At 56.2% G+C, this 24,848-nt stretch overlaps 6 protein-coding genes across 6 annotated transcripts; 4 read left to right on the top strand and 2 right to left on the bottom strand.

Annotated features, from left to right (window-relative positions):
• Positions 1-2,862: 2,862 nt before the first annotated feature.
• Positions 2,863-4,249, top strand: B0H64DRAFT_449140 (uncharacterized protein; the record flags this gene model as incomplete). Its single annotated transcript, XM_062807075.1, has 1 exon — positions 2,863-4,249. The coding sequence occupies one exon, from the start codon at positions 2,863-2,865 to the stop codon at positions 3,775-3,777; it is 915 nt and encodes a 304-aa protein (XP_062664246.1). The 3' UTR covers positions 3,778-4,249.
• A 3,077-nt stretch (positions 4,250-7,326) lies between these two features.
• Positions 7,327-9,111, bottom strand: B0H64DRAFT_21887 (uncharacterized protein). The gene is made up of 2 exons (XM_062799550.1): positions 8,912-9,111; positions 7,327-8,789 (listed from the first exon to the last, which is right to left on the bottom strand). The coding sequence occupies exons 1-2, from the start codon at positions 8,951-8,953 to the stop codon at positions 7,545-7,547; spliced, it is 1,287 nt and encodes a 428-aa protein (XP_062664245.1). The 5' UTR covers positions 8,954-9,111; the 3' UTR covers positions 7,327-7,544.
• Positions 9,112-14,009: 4,898 nt separating this feature from the next.
• On the bottom strand, positions 14,010-15,953 carry B0H64DRAFT_21815 (uncharacterized protein). The gene is made up of 3 exons (XM_062799535.1): positions 15,632-15,953; positions 14,653-15,515; positions 14,010-14,583 (listed from the first exon to the last, which is right to left on the bottom strand). Exons 1-3 carry the CDS (start codon positions 15,687-15,689, stop codon positions 14,260-14,262), a joined length of 1,245 nt encoding a protein of 414 aa, XP_062664244.1. The 5' UTR covers positions 15,690-15,953; the 3' UTR covers positions 14,010-14,259.
• An 845-nt stretch (positions 15,954-16,798) lies between these two features.
• Positions 16,799-18,025, top strand: B0H64DRAFT_21811 (uncharacterized protein). Its single transcript, XM_062799534.1, has 3 exons — positions 16,799-16,889; positions 16,974-17,243; positions 17,321-18,025. The coding sequence occupies exons 2-3, from the start codon at positions 17,166-17,168 to the stop codon at positions 17,825-17,827; spliced, it is 585 nt and encodes a 194-aa protein (XP_062664243.1). The 5' UTR covers positions 16,799-16,889; positions 16,974-17,165; the 3' UTR covers positions 17,828-18,025.
• Positions 18,026-19,751: 1,726 nt separating this feature from the next.
• On the top strand, positions 19,752-21,505 carry B0H64DRAFT_449121 (major facilitator superfamily domain-containing protein; the record flags this gene model as incomplete). The annotated part of the gene is made up of 4 exons (XM_062807074.1): positions 19,752-20,019; positions 20,080-20,131; positions 20,210-20,421; positions 20,475-21,505. 4 exons carry the CDS (start codon positions 19,752-19,754, stop codon positions 21,503-21,505), a joined length of 1,563 nt encoding a protein of 520 aa, XP_062664242.1.
• Positions 21,506-23,207: 1,702 nt separating this feature from the next.
• Positions 23,208-24,780, top strand: B0H64DRAFT_381628 (mannosyltransferase putative-domain-containing protein). The gene has a single exon (XM_062802820.1). The coding sequence runs from the start codon at positions 23,427-23,429 to the stop codon at positions 24,498-24,500; it is 1,074 nt and encodes a 357-aa protein (XP_062664241.1). The 5' UTR covers positions 23,208-23,426; the 3' UTR covers positions 24,501-24,780.
• Positions 24,781-24,848: the final 68 nt, after the last annotated feature.

Raw genomic sequence — 24,848 nt, 5'->3', positions numbered from 1 at the left:
TCTAGGGTTCAACATTAGCACTATCGAAAGGATAGTTATAGATAGACTCGATTATAGTTAAACACTATTATTAATCTTCAATATGGGTCGATCGAACCGCCTTCACCCTCTATAAACAGCCTTTCTTAACGGTCTTAGTTACCGGTTATAGGTTATCCGGCCCTTTATCCTTCCGGGGTTTCGAATCTTTACCCTCGATATAGGCAATGTTATAGTGTATTAGCTTCTTATTTAAGTTATAATTCGATATCCACTGTTTAAAAATGTAGAAGCCGAGATCTTTAGCAACAACATTTATATCGTTGAAGAGGGTATCGAACAAATCCTAGATATAGGATATAAACAAATATAACGGATCCTCTATAGTATTATCCGAATCGGAATACAGTGAATCTATAGGAGGCGAATCTATAGGAGGTAAATCTATAAGGGTCTAGGGATTAAACGTTATATTAATCCAACCTTCAAAGCTTTAAGGAATAGCTATAGTAAATAGCGATAATAATAGTTATAACTATTATTATCGGTAACGGTATATAGCTAGCTAGCTAGCTGAGAGGAATATAGGCTAAGTAGGTAGCTGGGTGGGCTGGGCTAGCGGTATTGCAAATTGAAATAAAATTGATTTTATTATGTTTTTAAACGTTTCAGCGAAGACTACATTTTCCAGCGATTTAATAACTATCAATAACTTCAAAGTTCGTCAAAGTTGTCGGGTGCGATTGATGCCCAGGCGCGTGGATGAAACGCCCTGCAAAGTTTTGGTGGGAGATGTATTGGGCTACCTGGCTAAGCCAAATGCGGCCGTGGGCCGCCAAGACAGTCGATTGTGTCCGAGAGAGACAGTCGATTTAACCGGTCCGCGCCCCTGACCCTGCGATTTCGGTGAGATTGCCATGAGAAACGCCTCTGGAAGTCTGACGTGTCTGTGATCGCCGGAGGCCCGGGAAAGTCAGGTACATTTGTTGGTGGCCATGATTGTTTGCTTAACCATTGTTCTTTGGGCTCGGTCAAAGCAACCGAAATGTCGTTGAGACATGCATGGCCACCTGGTACCTTGCCGCCCCCAACCCAACCAGCCGGAAGCGAAAGGCAGGTTCCCGAGGAGAACCTGCGTCTTTGACAATATGGGTGGGCACGACAACCGTGAACCGACTTGTAGGAATGGGTGACATCGTGTCGTGCAGAGCGTTGATATGCAGCTCCTCAACCGTCCCGGGAGGGGGGCGGGCGGGCGTTCAGGGGCTGGCCCAACCTGATTTGTGCACTAGTTCACTTCTGTCCTCCACCGAGCTCCCCGACGGGGGCCAAGCCAGGGCTCGCGGGAGAAGGGCAGGGGAAGGCAGACCGAAGATAGCCATTCTCTTTCTCGTACCAAGAGGCGAGAGCAGGTGATGTGTCATGTGCTGTTTTCCGAGGGCTTGAACAGGCAAGATCTCATCTCGACAGCAAACCACCCGAGGTCAAAAAAAGGTTCCAAAAGGGGGAGCATGCGCTACGCAAGCAGGGTCGCAGGGTCGCAGGGTCGCAGTGTCGCAGTGTCGCAGTGTCACTGTCTCACAGTGTCGTAGTCACAGTGCCACAATATCGAAGTGGTGTGCAACTGGTGCGCAACTGCCACTTGCGTGGAGCGGCGAACCTGCTTGGAGGGAGTTCCGACCAACTTGGGGCAGGTACGCCCGTTTGCGGGGTCCGGAGTTGACTCCAGCGTGAGTGCGTGTTCGGCAAGCACTGCCAGACCCTGCAACTCGGCCCGAGGACCAAGACCAACCCAGGCCCATGGTATCGTGAGAAATGGCACAGACACTGCGACAGTTGGTGTTCCGCTGTTGGACCGCTTCGGGAGAGCTGCATGGGGAGAGGGGGGCTGATCTATTTCGCCAATTGGATGTCTTGGAACTGCACCCGAGAACATCTTTGTACGACCAATCGCAACTGCTCTCGTCCAAAGCAGGCCAAACCAAGCCCGTCCGCCCAGACTCCCAGATTCTCGGGACCAGAGTCCTGCATTCTTGCGCAGGCCCCCACAAACGCTTCCCTTCCGCATTCCAACTCTCACAGTGTTCGCTTCTCGCTTCTCGTGGCACTGACAGCAGCCAAGCCGAGCTGCGGCGAGAGGGTTCCCAAAATCGGAAGTCCAAGACCTTCCCAAGACATTGTGCTCGTGGTACCGCTGTCGCCCAGGTGCCCGGCGCGCCAACCCCCCCTGATTGAGAGATCCATTCCTCTGCGATTGCCGTCGGCAAATGCAAATTGGAGAGGGCAATTGGGTCGCACTCTGTAGCGACCCGCCGTGCATCATTTCCCACGTTCGGCCTGCGCACGCTCAGCTGCGTCCGGGTTGGGTCTGTCGCTATGAGGCCCTGATTGGACAGGGGAACCGAACATGCACAAGGCAAAGTCGCAGCAAAAGCAGGAGCAGGACAGCAGAAGAACGACAGGCTTGGCATCCCTGGCTGGCTGACCAGGACCAACGCCTCCTGATCTGGCTCACTCGTGTGGTTTTTTTCTTTCTTTTTAATAAAAGTCCATTATCATGCCCGCCTTGTCTCGGACCAGGCTCCCGGAACAGCCCCTCCTTTCTTGTTTTCTGCCCTGCGTCTGACGCCCTGCATCTGCGAAACACATAAAGATCTCGGTATCTCTCTCGCATGCCAGATTGTTGGGACCCCACCATCCCGTTCTTAGCCCGTCTTGACTCGACTCGGAGCTTTACTAGTGCCTTATTTATTTAAAGGTCGCGCATCTCCACTGCTCAACGTTACACTTTCCCTCATTGCGTCTGCGAAACATTGTTTGGAGTTTAATCCCACTGCAAGTCTACAACAAATACACACACACACACACACACACATCGCCACCATGCACCCTCCAGCAAGACAGCCTACTACCCAGAAGGGTCCAGACAGTTCGGCAATGGATCTCGCGCTCCATGCCTCTGACCTCCTCCTCGCATCAACCCAACAACACCAAAACCAAAACCACGACCCACAATGCGACATGGACATGGAGCCAGCATCATGTGAAGAACCACAGGACACGCTCCCAGCCCCATCACCACTGATGCACTTCCCCCACTGCCGCCTCGAAATCACCACCTTCCCCACCCCCAACGGGCCCGGCAAGCTGGAACAAATCGCCCTCCCCGGCGCCCTGGTGCGCACCCTCCTCTCCCGCTTCGAGAGCGACCTCCAGCAACAAGAAGACCAATACCAACAACACCAACAACGCCACCACCACCACAACCACCAATCAACCCCCCACACCCCACCATCACCACCAACAACCTCATCATCATCCCCATCACCACCAACCACCAAAACCAAACCCCACCCCGCCCTCACCAGGGGGGCGGCAGAGCGCCGCCGGCCCGTGCGCATCCAGCCGCACTTCGACGACGCCGCCGACTGGGTCTTCTCGCGCTGCCTGCTCGCCGACTTCACCGGCTTCCGCGAGGACGAGGCCGACGCGCTGTCGACGGCGGCCGGCGCGGGCCGGCTGTGCTGCTGGGCGAGCGTGGTGTTGCTGCCGCCTAGGGGGAGGGGTAGGGGGTCTGGGAGGAGGGGGTGTGGGAATGGGAGTGGGCGGGGGAGTGTGGGGAGTTTTGATGGGGATGAGGATGAGGAGGATGAGGATTATGAAGGGGGGTATCAAGGGGAGGGGTTGCAGGGGCTGGAGGGAGAGGATGGTGATGATGAGGGGAGGTGGGAGTTGCAGTTCGTGGTGCAGCGGGTGGGCGTGCGCGATCCCGGGAGTGGGTGGTGTGAGTGTTTCTGACAGTAAGAGGTTTTGGAGGAGTTGAGTGCTTGTCTTGGGGTCATCTTTGTGGTTTCTCATTTTTCCCTTACGCTGGCTTTACTGTTGTACCTCTATGGTTGTATTTGGATACCAAGGTGTGCGCTGTTCCATGCATTTTCACCCGATCTTGGGAGATGGCGTTTTGGTGGTGTTGTTGGTGTTGTGTATGTACATATCATACCGGCTTTGAGCCCCTCCCCAGACTCTGTAACTATCAACAACATTTCTCTCACACGGTCGACGAGACGAACCCTCGGTCCCGACGGATGCTTCGGCGTCTCAGAACCCGCCGGCCGTCCTTGCATCCCCGCGGTGCTTATCCTGCTCGTTCGTCAGCACCGCTGCGGGAATGGAAGGAAATGCGCCGAGCCAGATCCGGTTCCGTGGTCGAGCCCCGCAGTTCCTATCGTGGCATCGGAACCCCCTGAAGTCTCCGACCAGGCGGTGAGGGTCTAGACGGGTACCTTACCCTCGCCTACCGCGAAGATCCATGCAGGTCCATCCATCGGTGCAACCCACGGACCCGGCCATCCAGTTCGAAGGGACCTGGCAGCTCCTTCGCACTCGTTTGGCGCCCAATCAAGCCGTGTTTCTTTCTGTGTCTCGCAAGCCCAGCATGGGCGGTGCATGACCCATACCTTAGCGTCGAGCCCGTTTGTCTCACCCGTTCCCGGATTTGATGCGGATTCACTGTCACGGTGAGCGCTAATTCACCGAGCCGAGTCCCCAAGACTCCCAACCCGCCGAAGGATAGGTGATTTATCTGAGACCCCAAGTCCCGCTGTGCCACCGTCACGCGTGGTGCTGGGTGCTTGGGGGCGCAGCAACTGACTATCTCATGCCGCTGGAATCCCGACCCCGCGGCACCGACACGGAAGGCAGTCAGCATGGATGTTTTCCCAGGGCGAAATTGCGTAATCCTTGGACAGCACGCCGCCAACATCTCAACGAAAAAGATCTGCGAATATCCCGGTTTAAATCCGACACAATCGAGCTGATTCGACCTGTAACATGGAAAAAGTACCCGCACGTCACTTCTCGATGCTTACCAATGCCGGCTGCTCACAAAGCAACCCGTCGGACCCAATCCCCGTTTTGCCCGGCGAGGTTGAACGTTGTATGCATGGTTGTCTCCTCTAGAACTTGGATACCTCGCTGCCAGATATCACCAGACACACATTCAACCAAGCTTCATTGTCAAATTGTGATGGTCTGCCCGTTACGGAAGGGGAAACGTATCTGTTGACCCCGGGTTGTTAATGGCTGATGGTGCTTGATGGTTAACGGGCGGTTGGCCATGTGTGGATGGCTAAAGGAGGGTATATGGGACATAGAGCACCAGGGTTCCAAGGATCCACGTTTGCATAGCATTGACCAGACTTGCTGATAGTCTGAGGTTTCAAACATGGCGTCGTGCATGATAGGGAGGGAGTCACCAATGCTGCCACCAAACAACCAAATGTGAGAACATATAATACGGTATGCTTAACAACCACTCGTAAGATGCGCATAGTGTGAAAAGTAGCTCCTTGTTACCCTGACTTACGGGGAGGGTAGCTCCCTGCGAGGCATGCCCGCGGGGACATGAGATGGCTCAACACATAGCCGTACGTGGCTTGCGTTAGCTTCGCAGACCTGTATCGAAACAGGGAAAGGCATTATTGGCGTGGGATTGGAGTCCCATGGTTCCTAACCATGCTATCGCCTGCGGGCGTCCCGACCAAGGGTTGTAGTAGCCTAGTTCTGCTGCATAGTCTACACTGAGTCAAGGGGCAGATGGGTCAAGGTCACGCTTTAGGCTATAGCACTCGATGCTCGCAAACATTTCCATTCCGTGATGGTGAACGTCTGTGATTAGGTTGCTGTTTTGGAACCTTGTCTCCTACTGGCCCCTTCATTTCTGCACGGATAGGGCCCCTAGAAGCTAGTGGTGATGGTGGCGAATGAGGCTTGAGCTCAATACTTGGTATGAGGTAAAAACAACATCAGGGTAAAAGAATTATGTTTCAGACAGGGGCACCGTGGCATATCTCCCCTCGTATTACTATCGCGTGGTGTTGCTAGACAGACACCTCGCGAAGACTTTTCGATGCCCTTTGTCTCGCACTCTTCGGCGCCATTGCTAGGCGTGTCGGCCGAGTTAACGAAGGAAGGGCGATCCCGTAACTTGTCTCACATGGCCGCGGAGAGCGTTGATGAAGGACGTGGCGATGATCCAGGGGAAGCGAGCGTCACGACCGGGCTTCCATGGCTGAACCCACCACTCGGTCAACGAAACGGGTTTGATACATTCTAGCTCCAGAACTTTGGGAAATGTCAGTGGTGACCTATCGGGCTGATTTTGACTCCGTTGTCTTAGGCGTGGAACGACGTGACGGGCCGAGTCCCTCTGAGTCCCTTCGTTTCTGAGACAATTAGGTAGTACCGACCAACCCTAGCACTTGGCCACGGAGTTAATATACTTGCATGTAGGAGGAACAGCCCGTTTTGTTCATATGCGTTTCTTTTCTTTTCATTTCTTTTGCTTTTTTCTGTCCCACTTCTCTTCTTCGCGAATTGTAGCGGGACCCGGTGTTCTCGCCCCCAAAGGCCGTCCAACGGGCGGTATTCCGCCCTCCAGTTGGCCGAAAGAAGTCCCAGAGGAATTGATCCTGTTGGACCGAAGGGAGGAAAGAACGCTAATGCACGGTAGCCGAGAGGGGCAGCTCGGGCCGGTCCCGCGGAAATCCGAGTCCTGTGACCGTTCACCGTTGCCGGCCGGGGACCTCGACTCAACCCCGGCACGCCGCTCGGCAGAGCTTCTTGTGTGTTCTCGTCTCACCGAAATGGCGGGCCGGTCTGCACTTGGTGGTCCGCAGGAATGCCCGTCTTCAGAAGATCCTCCTCGCTTGTTTGGGCCCGGGCTTCTCGCTTTCGGTAATCGGGACTTTTTCGCTCTTTTGGAAAAAACCACCAAGAAAATCATGGGGCTGTGGAATAGGCGTACACGGTATTTACAGCACAGTGAAGTAATCAAGACAATAACTATTCGGCCGGAACTTTTGACGAATTCCCTTGGGTGCTGATCTTCTGCGATCCTTCTCATGCAGACTGTCGGTTTCGCTCCTGGCTTTCCGGGACGTGGCCTGAACACAACCGAGAGACAAGCGACGAGCTCCTTTCCTTTTTTGGGCAGGAGGAGTACTGTGTATGTTACGAACACGAAATGGGCACAGCTTGCCTCGGGGAGGGTTAGGGTCTATTTTGAGTGTGAAAGTGGCACCCGGGCACCCCCGAGACTGCTGAGAAAAAGCAAAGGTTGTTTCAAGTAGAACAAGGGGTTACAGCTGAGAGGAAGGGGTGCCTATGCCTTGAATTGGTAATAGTCGGCGCTCATAGAGGGGTGGGAAAGAAATGTCATGGCTAGGTAAGAGAGCACAGGAAGTTCGGACGGCGGCAGCGCTGTGATGTCAAGCATGGAGAGGCAAAGTGTAAGATGTTCGTAAGGTCAGTTGTGTCTTTCAAAGACAAATGAAAGCCAGGCGCCACGAAGCGAGACGCGCCCGCCAAACCGCCGTTGTGTATGAAGTATATCCGGATATCCCATTACGTCCCAACACCTCTAGAACCAAGGATGATGCTCCCCTCCACAAGTTTGCCTTTTGGTAACGATGCCGCCTACCTCAAGCCCTTAACTCCATTCTACCCCCTTGAAGGCCCAACGAAAGCAAAGAATAACCTCCCATCCTTCCTCTCTCGTGACCCTTTTAACCTCTCTCCCGCACCCGCGCCATCCCCGCAAACGCCGCTTCCTTCTCCCTCCTCATCTCTTCCATCTCCCTCTTCATCCGCTCCGTATCCCCCTGTAGGAACTGAATCACCCTCTGCGCCTTGCTCAACACGTCCACCTTGCTCATCCGGCGGTTGTTCTTCCCCTTGACACCGCCGCCGCCCCCGGCGGTACACAGGCCACCGTCGCCCCCCGAGGGACCCTCATGGTGTTCCTCCTCGTCACCGAGAATACCGTCCGGTAGGACGTCCAGCAGCGCCTCGAACCGCGCGTGTAGCCGGTGCCGGTACTGTTGCTCGACTAGGTTGTGGTTGGTACGAGCACGTTGGTGTGCGGGGGACTCGCCCGGCTTGAGGGAGGGCGCAGGCCGTTTGACGCGGCGGGCGGCGGTGCGGAGGGTGGGGCCTTTTGCGGAAGTCGGACTCTGAGGATGTGTTGAAGGAAGTGGTTTGGTCCGGGGTTTTCTGTCCGTCGTCGTTGGCGGTGGTGAGTGGTTGTCGTCGTTAGAGGAAGGGGCCTTTGCTCTTTTGTGGGGTTGTGGCCGCTGTTGGGAGTGGGAAAGAGGGCGCTTGCAAAGGGGATATGGGTGCGGTTGTGGAGTGTTTTCTTGTTTGAAGATTTCGGTATTGCTTAGGGGAAGAATACGATTGGCGACTGTGGTTGAATTAGATGGAGGAGGGAATTCGAATGCTGGGATCAGGAGCTGCCCGCTCGACCTGCTCGGCCCCGGGGTCTGGCTAGGCCAAGGGGCGCTGAAGTCGGCGGATAGTCCATTTGGGACCGGTGGGGCTGTATGACCCCCGGGGTAGGTGTGGTCGAAGCTCAGCGGGAAGCCAGTGTTTCCAGCCCAGTCATGGAACCCGGTATCGAAGATAACTGACGCTGCAGTGTTGGGAGGGTAAAGGAATTGGCTATTGTACTCGAGAGCCACCGGTTCGCCAACAGCTGGGCTTATTGGACTGGTTGGGGCCCACGATCCGGCGACGGATGAGACATCGTGGTTCGGCCAGTGGGGTGGCGATGCTGCAGGAGCTGTCGGTGCTGGACTGGGCAGCCCACAGGCGTGAGTCGACCTCTGTTTCTGCGTCTGGACCAAAAGCCCAGTGAAGCGCGAGGGGGGGTCGGGCGCCTGACTGGATGTCCACGACCCGCGTTGACTATCGGCAAGCGGTCGAGTCATCAAAGCCGAGGGTGGCATACCGCCGGGTGACCCATCAAGTGCCTGAGAACTCGTCAGCCATCGCTTCGTTTCCATTCGACTCACCAGAGCGATGGGCGGGACTCTATCTTTGTTGCCCCTCCGGGGGAACCTAGCGACGAAGAAGCTTTTGTTGGTATCCGTACCTGGGATGGCCCGTTTCCAGTCCAAACGTAATCTTGATTCATCGCGTCCCCTCGTTTTTAAAGCAGGGTTGGGTGATTTGCCTCCTTGTTGGTTGCGGCCGTGGAAAGAGGGGATGTGGTATGGTATGGTGGCACTGGGTGGGATTTGTTGCAACCCGTCCCGACACTGAGGAACCGAGGGCCCGAGTCCGGCCTAAAGAGCGGCGGGATGCCGTCGGGATTTGCATTGGACGGCAACGCTGAGGTCGCACCGCCGGTACAGGTTGGCTTCCGCGGTCGACTAACGGGCGTGGGAAAGACGGGGCACGACTCGCAAGAGCATGCCCGGTCCCTGAGAAGCACCTCCGGTAGATAACGTGCTAATGCGGCTGAGCAGCTCTCTCTTTCTCGACCTTCATTGCCAACGTGTGTGACGGTATCTTTGTGGCACCACCAGGCCTGGTAGTAGCGGGATTCAGCCAGGTTCTGCACCTCCGCTTCGCTGGTTGGGCTTGGGCCGCTTGGCTACGGGTAGGGGGGGAACAGTCCACTATGTACATGCTGAACGCTCCCTGCGAGGAGCCAAGCACACTGGTACGCCGCACATCCCCTCCGTCTCCTCTGCACTGCAGAGGATGGATGCAATGCAGTGTCATTCAAGTGGTTCCCGCCCACTGCCATTGGTCTTGGATCACGGCGACCAACCCACCAATAAAAGCGGCCTTTGTCAAATGAGAAATGCTCGCCAATCCGAGTTCTGGCTTGGTTCTTGGGACCTTCGTGAGGCTCCCGGGTGGCATACCCAGCTGACGATGACCCCTGGCCTCTTAGTGTGAAGTTTATGACAGCGCCAACAGTCGGTGCAATGTGACATTGATCGAGATAAAGCTGCAAGCTTTGCACCTTTCCTCGGTCGATGGAGATCGTAATCCTGTGCCTCGAACGCGAAGGTCACTCGGGATCGACCTCGACTGCAACGTCCGACATGGCCGAGCTTCCCTGCACTGCGGGAATGGAGGCTTGGGGCCTTTGCCGGAAAAGGGCCTCCAGGCCAGCAAGGCTACCGGTCCCTCTGTCTGCATGGTTGGCCTGCTGTTTCTCGTGGTGGATGTTGGGTCTTGGATGTCGACCGGGAAGCTGCAGGAGAACGCTTCGTGTCGCCGTCTCAGAGCGGAAGAGGCAGGCGACGGTGATCTTCTCCTGGGCCAGACTGGTCTGTCCGGTTTGGGGCACATAACCGAGTTCCTCTGCAGCGTCCCCTCCCACGTCCCGGCTCAAAACGCGGGATTGCAGGCGTCCAGTGCGACATGCGGACCAGGGGGGCAACTGGGGGGGCGAGGGTAGCCAAGACCGCACCTGCGCGGCGCTGGACTGAGATGGATTCAGGACAGGAGTTTTCAGCGATCAATGGCAGGTCTGGATGGCTGGGTCCCTGAAGGACACGCTGAGACAGTGACCAGCCACGCACCGGATTTGTGTACCCTGTCAAACCGGCGAGATGGCGCTGCCTCGAATGTGGGAGCGACACCTGGACCAGGTGCATGTTGTCCCACCATCCCTCCCGCCCTTCTCGACGTGATTGCTCGGATTTTCTGGATTCAGGCGACGGTGGCGGTTGTATTCGGCAACCTTTTCAGTGCGCTGGCTTCCCCGACGGCCGAGCGGGTGGAATTCCGAGCGCATGAATCGCGAGCTGCTCCCTGGTTGCCGCATCTCCGGCAACCATCAACTGCGACTGCCGAGCACTGACGGCTGGCTGAGACCTAACAACCGTGCGAAGTTGGGACTCGACAGGTCTCAAGGGGGACCTCGCCGGGGACCACACAGCAGTGTGACGACGCGCCGAGGGAGGAAACCCCAACCGACGAAGACCTGCGTTTGAATTTCTCAAGCGAAGGACGATTCGCAAGGGTTGAAAGCGCCGATGAAGGGGTGCCGCCGAGAGCCGAGCCGGGATGTGCCACTTACTCAAACAGCTTGGATAACCTGGGAGGTTTCTGCTCTCGGAAAACTTTGAGGCTGGATCTGGAAAGAATTGAATTTTCAAGCCCCCGACGGCACACCCCAGGGTCCCAAAAAGAGAAAGAGCGACGGTACGAAGTACAAGTACGGACGGAGCGGTGGGACACGACCAGCACAAAACGGGTTCTCGCCAATGGGAGTTTTGGAGCAGACAAATAATTCTGCAAAACCCCCTCCTTCCGCTCCTTCCACCCCGGCCGCTCTTCTAGTCAGCCGCCACGCGATTGCAAGCCTGCAACTCCGGCGCCAGTCAACCGGTCCAAGGATGCCCCCGAAGTCCCCGTTTGCTTGAATGGGCGACGACTTTGATGGTGATCATGGCGATGCGCCGATGCCATGGCCCTTCTTGACGCTCAAGGCCTCAAGCTGCTTCATACTATGCGCATACAAGTTCTGGTGCCTCCATGTACACCAATTACCGACCTGTATGCCGCGTTTCCAAATTGGTGGATCCGTTAGTCTAGCGGCAATGGCGCTTCTGTTCCTGAGACAACGTGTCTGAGAGGAAGCCGACTTTTGACCGCCGTTCGGAGACCTCATGTCCCCACTGTGGAGCGGAGGAGTCCGCGAACCGCCTGGGGTGTCGTCGATCGCCAAGCGCCCGAGCACAAGCTCCGAGACTAATTCAACGTCGTTTGGAACCCTGCTGTCTTGGTTGTGTTCTTGCTTTGCAAACGGGAAAGGATGGCGTCCCAGGTCAATCGCGTTGCTGCGTTTCCGATGTCTGTTGAGGCGGCGTGTCAACGAATGCCGGCTCCCTCGCGATCTCCTGGTTCGCCAAATTCAACAAATAGGCAACCGTACCGATTTGTTGGCTCGGTTGCACTGCAGCCGGCCCGGCATGGTCCTGCACCCAAGACATACCGAGATCGGGGCTCGTTAACTCTCTTGCAACGTCCGGCTGGATTTTACTAGGGCAGCGAGGTTGTTTCGACCATTTCGTCCGCCAGACATCTCCCGTGTAGCTCTTCTAGAACGATTCAAGCCGCGATGAGACCTCTCGGGAGCTCCCGGCAGCTTCTACCCCAAATGTCTCGCTGGTTCGTTTGTCGATCCTCGGTTTGTGCCAGCCCCGCTCCCCAAAATGATCCCAAAACGGACGCTGGTGCCGGCATATCACAACACAGCACTGGCGCCAACCACCCGTGCCCCGAATGTTCGGGCGTTAGTCGGCGCGCTATACATAGTTAGCGACATTGCAGGCCAAGCATCGGACCGCACGGCCTTGAAAGAGAGTGAGCGAGGATCGCAATCTCCAACTTGCTCCCCGTAGTTACTAGCTGCACGCCCTTCATACAGCGTTCGATATCGCAGCTCGAAAATGTCAAGCCAACATGCGGAATGATAATTGCCCAACCCGGAGATGCATGCCACCGCTCTATTCTCCCATCCAGGCCTCCTCAGAATCTCGAATGGGAGGCGAACCCATCAACGGTACTGATTCCTAGCATGTGATGGGGATGGCTGAGACCTACATGCTCCAATGGGCTGAGCTGCTGATGAGCCGGTGGCGCCAATCACACTGTGATCATGAACGTACATGTACCAGCCATTACCAGTTAACACTGCCAGCGAAGCATGCTGAAGAGCGAAGCGGGGTAGGTTGCAACACCCCGCGGTCCAGCCTTCGCTTCCGATTCCTCAACAAGCACGAATAACGAAGCTGGCGTGGATCGAACGCCTCTACGAAGTAATCACCATGCTTTCGGCATCAGAACAGCCACACTAAGATAGATACAGGGCCTCAGAAGCGGACCGGAAGAGAAGATACCAAAATAATGGGCCGTGACCTGATCACCACCATCAATTACATATTGCGACGACCCCGGAGACCGAAGCCCGCCAACTCCCGTTCACGTCGGGCGGTAAGGCAGACTGCCGGGGTTATTTTCTTTTGTAGAGGGGGTTCGTTTTGTGCCACGTCCATCTGACAAGTGACGAATAAAGCAATAAAGTGACCAACGAGCGACCCATGGTCACCGTGACTGTGACCGTGACGGACGTCTCAAGGGAGGAAGACCGGCTCACAACAATTACTACCCGGAGTGTGCGCATCTCCTCAAGGACGTGTAAGGCCTCGCATGTGCAGGTACACTGTAAACCGGGACCGCTTTCTGATATACCGGAAACATTCCAGCACGGGCGCCTCCCAAGCGATCATCTTCGGCCACCAAATCCGCCGCGGCCCCGCCCACTAGCACAGTATCTCACAGAACAACACCAGCTCCCGGGGCCCACTCCGCCGAGCGCACGTCGACCAGTCATACAACAAGCGCCGTAATCCCACCGCGGGAGCAGTTCCCGAACGCGGCCAGAGGCTGAGGAGAGATGATGAAGCGCCGCTGGCAGATCATCAACGCAAATACCACCCACATCACTTCCCCTTCCTCCCCCCACCCCCTGCCCCAACACACCCCACCACACCCCCATAACACACCCCCATAACACACCAAACCAACCAACGCCCACCCACCACCCCAACCACAGCTCTGGCGACCCATCACTCACCACAATCCACCCCCCCCCCCCCCCCCCCCCCCCCCCCTCGCGCTCGCCGACGGCAGCACCGTCCCCGACCGACAGCGACCTCGTCGCAGCATCGATCGATCACGCACGTCAAGACAGGCCGGCAGGCGGCAGGCGGCAGGCGGCAGGGGGTCGTGGACGGTCATGGAAGCCCGGCAGCGCAGACACAGACACATAGCAGGCATAGGCAACAGGCACAGACACAAAAAGAGGAGCCGGGTGGCGAAAAGAAAAACAAGAAAAAAAAGAAAAGCCGGGGCTGGTGTGCAGCGTACCGACCGGCAGACACTGTGCGAGGTTGGTGCTCGCCAAGTGCTTTGACGGCGAGGTGGGGTGCGGGGGTGAGGCGGGCGCTGGATTGTGAGGTGGAGGTTCCTTGGGGGGGGGGGGGCTTCGTTGGGAATTGCGAGAGTGTGGAGGTGAGGTGTTTGGGTTTTATTAGGTGGGGGCTTTGGTGGGTGGTGGAAGGGGGGGTGGTTGCTTGTTGGGTTCGTTCCCTACTTGTCGGAGTGGGACATGGCCAAGGGGTTGCAGGCGACGTCGTCTGCCGTCGTTAGCCTGAGGAAGCATGAATGGGCTCGAAACACATCTGCGTGGAGACGACCATTGAGAACTTGATGCGAGGGGATGGTGGATTAGCAACTATAGACCGCCTTTTCGAAAAGAAGCCCTCCCATCCATTTCACGCCGAACTCCTAAAAAAATAGAGATTACAGTTTCGGAACCCCAATAGTATGGCAAAGGGAAGAGGATAAGCGGACCGATGTAACGAGATGGATCCTCCCATGGTTTACAATTGGAGGCCGACCTCACCGCACCGTTCAGCCGAGACGGTAAGCATCGTACACAATCTCGGCACCCCGGCGGCAACCGCTGCCGAGCCAGGTGCCCGTGTTTATCTCCTGGTAGCGCTCGTCACCCGTCTCGAGCTCCATGGTGACGCGGAGCCGGTACCGGTGGGCGGCGACATTATCGGCGGCGACAGGGTCTTGCAACCTCTCCATGACGTCCCGTTCACCGGTCAGCCATCCGGTGACCTTGCAGATGATCAGCGCGGGGTGCTCGTCGTTGGTCTGCATCAGGTACCGGGCGTCTATGCGCATGGCGGTGTCCTTGACAGTCGTTTGTATATCTTGTCCACTCGGCTATAGGATTGCTGGTGTTAGACTCGATGTGGAGGGTAGGACAGGGGGACATGCGCGACGACTACTCACCAAAAGCACGCCCTTCCCCCAGCTTCCGGCCCACAGCCCACCGGTACACGATATCCAGCTCTGCCGACCGGCCGGGCCGGGGCCCACATTGAGCTTTGGCTTGACTTTGATGCTCATTCGAAAGTCGAGATCGAGAGCGGGTGCGGGCAGTGCCAGCGAGCTCGCAACGTCATCCTCGTCGAACTGGTGGCGGAGGTTGTTGGCCGGGATCTTATCTTTCAGCACTGCCTGGTAGCCAAGGCACGTCGTCAGATGCTCTCGCTGCCTCGACGTGTTCTTAGCGCGGACTTGGTTGCAGTAGATGCATCTAGCGGACATGCACTTGTCATCCTCCTTGGCCCGGAACTCGACAAAGGCTGCGTGGACGTCGCGAAGGGGGATCTCCGGTAGGTTTGAAGCCGGAGACTGCTTCGTCTTTTGCTTTTTGGCTGCTGGTGTCCCCTCGACCCCGAGTGACGGGCGGCTATGGCTAGGTGAACCATTGATCCGGGGATTGGGCATGAAGCTCAAGTTGGTGTGATCGCTCGCGACCTCATCGTGACCGTACGAAGGGACAACGGGCGGGATGGGGGGGATGGGGGGCGGGTGCGGTGGATGTTGGGGGTGTTGTGGATGTTGTTGTGCATCGTGGGCTGCCGGGTGTGGAGGGGGCGGAGGAGGTGCATGTCCCTGTGGCCCGGGAGCGGGAGCTGCGGCTGCTGCTGCTGCTGCTGCCGCCGATGCGGCCGAAGCTTGGAGAGCGACGTCGGGGTGGGCTTGGAGGTAGGGAGCGCACTGGAGGAGGTGCTGCTTCTGGCGGGTCGTGTTCTTCGCTCTGACCTGCTGGCAAAAAAGGCACTGCACGGAAACGCATTTCTGGTCATCTATGCATGTGGGGACGAACAGAGGTCAGCCTCCAGGATACTCAGCGCGATGGGTAACATACTGTCAATACGGGAACGGGGTTACTACCTGGGAACAGGTAGATAGGAAGACTCACCAGCAGCGCGAAATTCAACGAAAGACGTATGCACGTCCTGGTCAACGTGGCGCGGCATGTTTCCGAGACGAGGCCGGTACCACGACTATCGACGGGATAAAGCTGATGTTGGCGGCAGACTTCGTATTGAGGTGACAGAACGACGCGTCGCGGCGGAACAGCTTTGGAAATACCGTAACCAAGAGTGAGTGTCACGTGTTGATAAGATACAATGGCGGGAGCCAAGGGCCTGGGCGCGCTCTCCACAGGCCGGGTGCGTTTCCCGTTTTCCTTTCCTCATTTCGGAGTAGCATACGGCGATCATTTTATCATCACGAGCCTCACTGACGTCGGGTCCAAGCAATATTAACTCCCTTGAGGTCACCATCATGTGTTAACGAATTGAGCCACAAGTATATTATTTACGGATGTACAGCGGAATGATCTCTCGGTTCCACGCGTCTGTTCCCCGAGGCCGCACAAATCAGTGGCTGTCAGCCGGTCAACACAGAAATTGGCAACGGCCATGAATCAAGCCTGTCATTTTTTTGTCCCAGTGACTCAAACTCGCTAAATTTCCGCCACTTACTGTGTAGGTAGAATATAGGATGACGACAAGGGCGAGGCCACTCGGCCGCAGCTTCCGACATCAGGACGATGACCCATCACGATGCTTGCAGCTTCCTTCACGTTTCCGATCATTCTTGCCTGACGTATATCCGAAGACAAACGTGCATAGATTTTTGAACGTAGAAATCGATGCGGCCTGCGTCTACGGCCGCAGGTTGCCTCTGTCCGTGAGGCGAAATGTGATCGATATGGGTAAGCATGTGTATAACGACCGGCAAGGGACGGATGTTTTACGGCATTGCGGTTGGGTTTGGCAAATGACGTGCGCTCCTTAACATACTAGTGCCGTCTGAACTATCTACATGATGATTGGGATGAAACGTCGACGCCCGGAGGTCTAACTGAGCCATAGCCGCTCTTGTGGCAAACAGCAAGTCGTTTGTTTGTTTACCTCCTTGAATGACGACTTTGTGGCGTAGGGAAGTCCAGCGGATGAACCTGAGTGATGTCCGAGTCAGGTGTCAGAGTTACGTTTTCCACTGCCTGCCTTGGGTAAGGTTGACGGAAGGTATGCCAGCAAGGCGAGTGTAAAGAGTGTGCACGCGCCTGCCCAGCTCGCCGAAATATGTGGAGAGCAGGAGGGATCTGAGCGTAATGACATTGACCCCAGACATGCCTATGCAAGAGCGCAGAGGCCTGACTTCCCAAGGTACGCATCGGGTCACATACGAGTCCTGTCCTCCACTTTCACCTTTCGAAAACCTGAGCAGCTAACTCTCTTCTAACATGGAAGCTACTCCACTGATCACCTAAAGACTCCATTGTCCGCTAGTATCAAATACTCCCCCTCCACAGCGATTTTGGAGAGTTTGCCAGCCACGACGACCTCCTCCTGACCCAACTTCTTCTCAACCCACCACCAGAGCGTACCTTCGTCTTATTCACGCCAACCCACACGACAACATCCGTCTCGGACAACAGGGACATGAACTTCACCTTCGAAAGCACGTCCGAGCAGGAGCCTCAGGAGCCCAGCAGCTACCCTGTTCCGGATTCCAGCGCAGTGAGTAGTATGCTAAGGAGGGCACACTTTTTTCGTAGCCCTGGAGGCCTATAACTGTCTGGTACTGACTTGCACAGTGGGACAGCCCGCAAGAAAGGCGCCTCATGCTCCAGCAGTTCCGGATCCAAGCCCTCCAGCGCGAAGTCCACGAACGCTACGCGCCGCTTCGGCCATCACCGCTCCGGAACGAGATAGACCCGGCGGACCTTCCGGACCCTGAGGTTCCCCACCCTCAGCTGATCGACGCGGGGCTTACCGACGCCGAGCTGATCGACCCCGGGCTGATCACCCCCGACCCAACCGACCCCGAGTCAACCGGCCCCGACTCGACCAACCCCAAGTCAACCGACTCCGAACCAACCGACCCCGGACCAACCGACTTCGAGCCAACCGACGACGCGGACATGGCCATCTCGTCTATGGCTGAGAGCGGCGATTCGGGCTTGGGCGGGTCTGACAGCCCGAGCAGCCCTAGCTCGAGCAGTGACGAACCAGACTACGACTCGGACGAGTCTGACAGTAACCGACATGGGTCACTTCGACGCATGGCTGGGGGCGCCATCATCTCGCCAGAACCGGAGTAGAGCTTCGGTCTGATATTGATGATGGATGACATGGCCGTGACGGGGGCACACAGGTGTACGGACTTGAACCGCGGGCGGTTCAAGGGGTGAGAAGGGGTGAGCGCGAGAAGGTGCAACTACCTTAGGTAGGTAGCTTAGAAGGATCTGGGCCCGTTTGAACAGCGCCCAATAGATTATAATGTTAATAATCGCCATGGATTAGTAGCTGCAGACCGTCAGTTAGGTACTTTACCAAACACGTTCAGACATGCCCATTTTCAAACCTCACGGCACTCTGGAGACCGGACCTGACCGACTGGAGGAGAGATGCTCCTGGGACACCCCGGTCAAACCACCTGCATAGGAGAAGAGGCTGGCTGCGGGCCGAAAGCTTAACACTCGCCAGGATGACCCTGCTCTGCTCCATTTGGCGAGTGCATGAGAACCCCACACAACCAGCTCGCCAAGTCAATTTCTTCACCAGCTGAGCAGACAAGCAGACGGTTTCGATCCAGGCCTAAAGGGATGCATATTCTTATTCCGTTTGCCCGTCTCGACACCTCGGTTTGCATTTGGGTCTTTACTATAGATTATGGCCTAGCGGAGGCCAAATCAGAGCTTCAAGGAGAAACCGAAGGCATGAGTGGCACCGATTATACCCGGGGGACAGGTCTGGTCCGCTATATAACTAGGTACGTCATAAGCGAGAATTCATCGTTGCGGTCGTTAACATTTCATTCTTCATGTCGGCACGGCCAAACGGAAGCTGTTCGGCAAGCCGGTAGACAACGTGGTTAGCGGAGACAGAAGCCCGAAACGATAGCAAAACGGGGCAAGCCCGGATGCGCAGGGGTATCGGCCCGCGTAGTTGCCTTTCCCTTGAGCGTGGGCCGACCTTTGGACGACGTTTACCGTGGGTGTACGTCAACACGACGAGGTGGAAACCGACGGGAGTTCTTATGGTTCGCGTTCTCAAGACTCGACATCAAAAGGCTTTCTTGCCGAGTGTGATACTCGAACTATTGAGGCATCGACTTGAAAGGCCAGCGTCTAGTGACCGACCGCGCGAAGACGGCCCCTCTCGCTTCATCTCGTTTGTCGAGAAGCTTGATCTCGGCTCGCGAGGCCAGCACGTGTATTTTATCGTCAACTTCCCATCAACGTCTCGCGCTTTCATGGACGGCGAGATGCCGAGCAGCACAGCCAACCAGCGACTCTGCCGCCCACTTATTCCTCGCGCCGATCCCAGGAATGGATCTGGAAGCTCTTGGCGCTGTCACGCTGCCAAGGTCGGGTACTCCCACTACCCCTGACGCGATCAGTCGATGTCAAGATTGTGCATGCAGAATGTTTCAGGGGCTCCACCGTTGCCACTGCCTGGACGGCGATGGGGTGATAACAGCTCACAGCTCCAGCTATTTGAGACGCGGATTGGTCAAACCGCAGCTTATAGCGGACCAGATAGATAGATCCCTGGGGCAAACATAGACCAGATTCGGCCTCGTTTTTCTCGCGACTGCTCGTGGTTAACTGAGTCCACTGTACTTCCATCCCAACCTGAGTGGTCCATTCCCCGACCGAGCCCGAACAATGTCCGCTTTTTCATGTTGGAGATGGACCATGGACTATAAATACTACACGGATCCCTAGATGGTCAAAAGAGAAGACGAGGTGTGGGATTCGGGGCTTGTATTGCATTCTGTCCTTATAGTTCATCATAACTAATCGACATCCTACTTCGTATTCTCCTTGCTTTCTTTTTGGGAGTTGGGACCCATCGAGATCTGCATACTTCAAGACAAGGCCGCACGACTGTCGATCATTTAGACCGCCCTTGAATCCGACCCTGAACGTTGTCGAATCGTTCTTCAAAAAAAGGAGGAGGGAGGACCTGGGAAAACAAATCGAACCACACGGAAGTCGACTGTTACATATCTCAACCAGCATGCAAAAGACGGACAAAGCCCCCGACGGGGAGACCCGACAAGATTACAAGCTGGTGGCCTTTGCGGATGGGGATCCGGAAAACCCCAAGAACTGGTCGAAAGCATGGAAGTGGTACATCACCATGGTCGTTGCCGTCACATGTTTCGTCGTCGCCTTCAATTCCAGTGTGATCACCTCGGATGTGCCAGGTGTCTCCGAATCTTTCAACGTCAGCCATGAGGCTGCTCTTGTGCCCATCTCCGTATTCGTCGTTGGCTTCGGTGTTGGTAAGTTCTGTTTACCTGCTTTTTCGTCATATCTGGCAGGTGAGCTGACATATCCGGTAGGTCCCATGATCTTCGCTCCTCTTTCTGAGGTTTTCGGGAGACGCATCATCTAGTAGGTCTCCTTACTCTCTTCCCCAACAACGGCCAGAGGGGCGAAATAGTTCTGGATAGCTGACATTGACCCTACCAGTGGGTCTACCCTCTTTATTGCCGTCGTTTTCATCATTCCCTGTGCAGTATCCAAGAACATCGGCACCCTCATCGTTTGTAGATTGATCGACGGCATCGCGTTTTCAGCACCCATGACGCTGGTTGGTGGCACCCTTGCCGATCTCTGGCGCAACGAGGAACGTGGTGTTCCCATGGCCGCCTTCTCTGCCGCTCCTTTCATTGGCCCTGCGAGTACGTCTCTACCACCAACTCTGGCATGGTAGCCTGGACGCTAACTTATGTAGTTGGTCCTCTCGTCGGCGGTTTCTTGTCCGACGCTGCTGGCTGGCGTTGGCTGTACTGGATCCAACTCATCCTCTCCTTCGTCGTCTGGGTGCTCATCACCTTCACCGTCCCCGAAACCTACGCGCCCACGATCCTCGCCCGCCGCGCCGCAAAACTGAGGAAGCAGACCGGCGACAACGGCCACGTCACCGAGGCCGAGCTCGACCAGCGCCCCTTCTCGCAGCGCATCGGCGTCTTCCTGATCCGCCCCTTCCAGCTCCTCTTCCGCGAGCTCATCGTCTTCCTCGTCAGCCTGTACATGTCGGTCCTCTACGGCCTGCTGTACATGTTCTTCGTCGCCTACCCCATCATCTTCGAGGCCCGCAAGGGCTACTCCTCCGGCACCACCGGCCTCATGTTCATCCCCATCGCCGTCGGCGTCATCCTCTCGGCCACGTGCGCCCCGATGGTCAACAAGCACTACCTCACCCTCGTCGCCAAGCACAACGGCCGCCCCCCAGCCGAGACCCGCCTGATCCCCATGATGATCAGCTGCTGGTTCATCCCCGCGGGGCTCTTCATCTTCGCGTGGACGTCGTACGAGCGGCTGATCTGGGTGGGCCCCTGCCTGGCGGGCCTGCCCGTCGGGTTCGGCTTCATCTTCCTGTACAACTCGGCCAACAACTACCTGGTGGACTCGTACCAGCACCAGGCGGCGTCGGCGCTGGCGGCCAAGACCTTCATCCGCTCCTTCTGGGGCGCCGCCGTCGTGCTCTTCACCGAGCAGATGTACGACCGCATGGGCGACCAGTGGGCGTCGAGCTTCCTGGCCTTTCTCAGCCTCGCCTGCTGCGCTATTCCGTTTCTGTTTTGGCGGTATGGCGCCGCGATCCGCAGGCGCAGCAAGTACGCGTTTGGCGGGGATGAGGAGGAGCAGGAGACGTCCGACTCGGACGTGGAGAAGGCGAGGAAGCCGGTCGATCCTACCGCCCCGTTGCATGAGGACTTGGAGGACCTGGAGAGGGCGAGGAGTTATGTCGCTAACCCGTAAGGGGCGGGGGATGATGGTGTGGTTGCTTTTTGTATTGGACAGGCAGTCATCTTGTAATCCGGCTGGCTGGGGACCGGTGGTGTATGGTCTTCCTATCCACGTTTAGAGAAGAGGGTAATATTATGGGGAGAAAGGGGAGTTCCACCCCCGAACTCAGGGCTAGAGTTGTATGACATTTACGTTGGTGTTTCTTTTCTCTCTCTCTTCTTTCATTGGGGTTCAAAATCGGGGGTCACGGATAGGAATGGATAGGATCTAGACAATGAGGCTTATTTTTGATGGGTTTGTGTTAGGTGAAGGGAGGCGCTTCTGGAGATAAACGGCACTGGACGCCAGAGTTTGATACTGATGGTATTAAGAAATAGTCAAGACCCAATATTCACCTGGAAAATCTAGCAAAGGACCCATATATCACAACGGTGAGTGTCAGCTCGTCCCTCAATCGGTAGACCCTTTAGGACAAGTAGCGAGGGGCGCACACACTTCGCCTCGTTCATTATTTGGGTACTCGGGGAGGGACTTGTGTCTTCTGGGGTTGTGGAGACCGCAGAGCAACACTAGACTGTCTCGAGATCGAGCGGACCGTATTCGTAAGAGAGACGATCATGGATACCGAATCCTATGATCGAAGGGTTAATGGCATGTTATGTTCGGCGTCTGAATATAGAGCCGGGGGAATGGAGACGCAGTGTGTGAGGGGTGAGTGTTAAGGGTATACGGTGACTGCCAGGTACTTCGGCAGACGGCCTGAAGGCGGCTGGTTGATTCTTTCTTTTTTTTGCGTTAGTTATCCAATTAAAAGGGTTCGAAACGGACAGGACGGTTGGCCGCGCGTTCACGCCCGTTTTGGGTGACAACCTGTCCGGATGTTGTTACAATTCTGGCCCGGGCGCGATACCTTCGAACCAACAGCCCCTTTGAGAGTCGGTTCGCGCAAGCTGTGCCAACCGGAGCTTCTCGTCAGGTAAGATGAGCGACGAGCCGTCCCCTGGGGGCCAATTTTACGTGTTCTTCGCTGTGATTGGGGAAGCATCTCAGCTCTGTGGCGTTGTTTTGAGACGATTTAAGACAACTAAGCTCCTTGGCCTCCTTGGCGGGCTAACCCTCAACGAAACATCAGTACCGAGTCAATCAACACTTCAACAGCCATCTTGCCACACTACCGACCGTCGTGTGCGTGAGCCATATGTCCGTCCGTCGGAGTTTCTAGTCGGATAGTTGTAAGATGGAACCATGTGTAACAAGCCCACTCCATCAAGATTCGAATCGCGACATGGCAGCACCACTTGCTGCCCAGCCGGCGCTTCCGACGCTTCCGACAGCTCCCTGCCAGGCGGTGCCCAGGGACCCGACAGCTCGGAGCGGAGTGGCGTTCCTCCGCCACCTCACCTTGCGTCCGCGCCGAGTCTTCCTCCGCATCGGGAAGGCTAGATTTTCCGTTGCTGTCCTTCTCCTGTTCACATCCGCCTACCTCGTCTACCGCTTGTACTTCTACGACGACTTCTACCTCCCGGCGCGCGCCCCGAGTCTCCACTCCGGCAACCATGCGCCGCCTAGCGAGTGGTGGGTAGAGTTCTTCGCCCGCCTCGAGAGTACGCGCATAACGGCCCCCAGTATAAAAATAAAAGACTGGGATCCTGCCATCAACTGGAAGCCCAACACCCACGCCAAGCGCCCAGACCTGGTCAAGCTGGGCAGCGATGATGAAGCCAAGTACCGGGAATCACATACGGCATTTGTCGACCAGCTCGCTCAGTTCGCCAGCCATCTTCCCTACGACGCCAATACCGCCGGCATCGTAACCACGGCTGGCGTGGCCAACTTCGGGCAGGCCATCTCGCTAGTACTAACGACACGCCGGGCGGGCTCGCGGTTGCCAATACAGATCTACCTCGACTCAACCGCGCCGTGGGTAGATTCAATGTGCTCCAGGACACTGCCTCAATACAATGCGACCTGCCTGTCCATACATGATACATGGGCTGGTATACAGGTGCCGGAGTTCACACGCTTTCAATGGAAGGTGCTCTCGATTGTTGTTTCCTCCTTCCAAAACGTCCTCTTCCTCGATGCCGACTGCCTCCCTGTTCTCAACCCAGACCGGATCTTCAACCAGGGGTCCGAGCCGTTCACCTCGGCCGGCCTGATTACTTGGCCTGACTTCTGGACCTCGACCGCTTCGCCGCTCTTCTACAAGGTTGCTGGCGATATGGACATCCCACCAGTCACCTCGCGTGCTAGCTCGGAGAGCGGGATAATAGTGTATGACAAGTCCCGCCACGCCGACACCCTCCTCCTTGCCGCCTACTACAACTACAACGGGCCCAACCACTATTATCCCTTGCTCAGCCAGCATAGCGCGGGGGAAGGTGACAAGGAGACCTTTCTCCATGCCGCACTGGTGCTGGAAGCGCTACGGCAGAAGGGGGTGTATAAGCAGCCAACAGCCTGGATGAAGCCGGGGGTTGGTGTTAAGAAGGGGTATTATGACGTCAAGAAGCCACTGTCTGGACATGGGCGGACGGCTAGGGGCAAGTGGACGGGTATGTTCCTACTACAGATGGATCCTATAGAGGATTACCGTGCGGTGAGAGCCGCCATCCAGAAGGCCAACCTACCCCACGAGAAGCGAGACGAGGCAGACGCTACCGTTGTAGAGGATTTTCTTACCAACTCGACATTCCTCGACACCCTCGGGGACCTAAAGCTAGAACACCACGGCCACACCATGTTCTTCCACCATAGCGGCGTCAAGCCCGACTTCACGCACATCGTGGACGAGAAATGGGGCCTCGTCCAGACGAACGAAGCGGGCAAGTATGTACGGATGTGGGGACCCGTCGGCTGGGTCATCGATGCGTTTGGCAGAGACGTCGAGAAACTACTGTGGGAGGACTCGATGCACATCTACTGCCAGGAGGAACTGGCCCAGTTTCAGCGTTTACAGGACGTGTGCGCCAAGATGCGTGAGATTTACGTCCAACTATACGCCTAGAAGGGTGTCTTGTGTATTTGGGTTTTTTCTTTGGCATGTCATCGGGGTACTAGAGGGCTGAAGAATACCTAGGGAACGGGTTCTGGCGTACCTGGAGAGAAATAGCCTGAGAGTTTTGTTCTGTCCTGGGCGGATGCCTTCATCTTTGCCTACATTCCATGGCAATGAGATCACATTGCAGTTCCATTCAACAACCTCCCCACTCGCCTGTCAACTGAGCCAACTTTTACCGCTCGTTTGTCACCCCTTGCTACGTACCTTCTAACCCGAAAAAGGTTGGGTTTGGGCGAGACGTATGCCAAGCAACCCATGGGTTGATTTGGGTGACATCGACCTATAGGACCTTGA

Source organism: Chaetomium fimeti (assembly GCF_033439085.1).
Source record: "Chaetomium fimeti strain CBS 168.71 chromosome Unknown B0H64scaffold_1, whole genome shotgun sequence".
Taxonomy (NCBI): Eukaryota; Fungi; Ascomycota; class Sordariomycetes; order Sordariales; family Chaetomiaceae; genus Chaetomium; species Chaetomium fimeti.
This window is presented reverse-complemented; position numbering and strand designations above follow the sequence as displayed.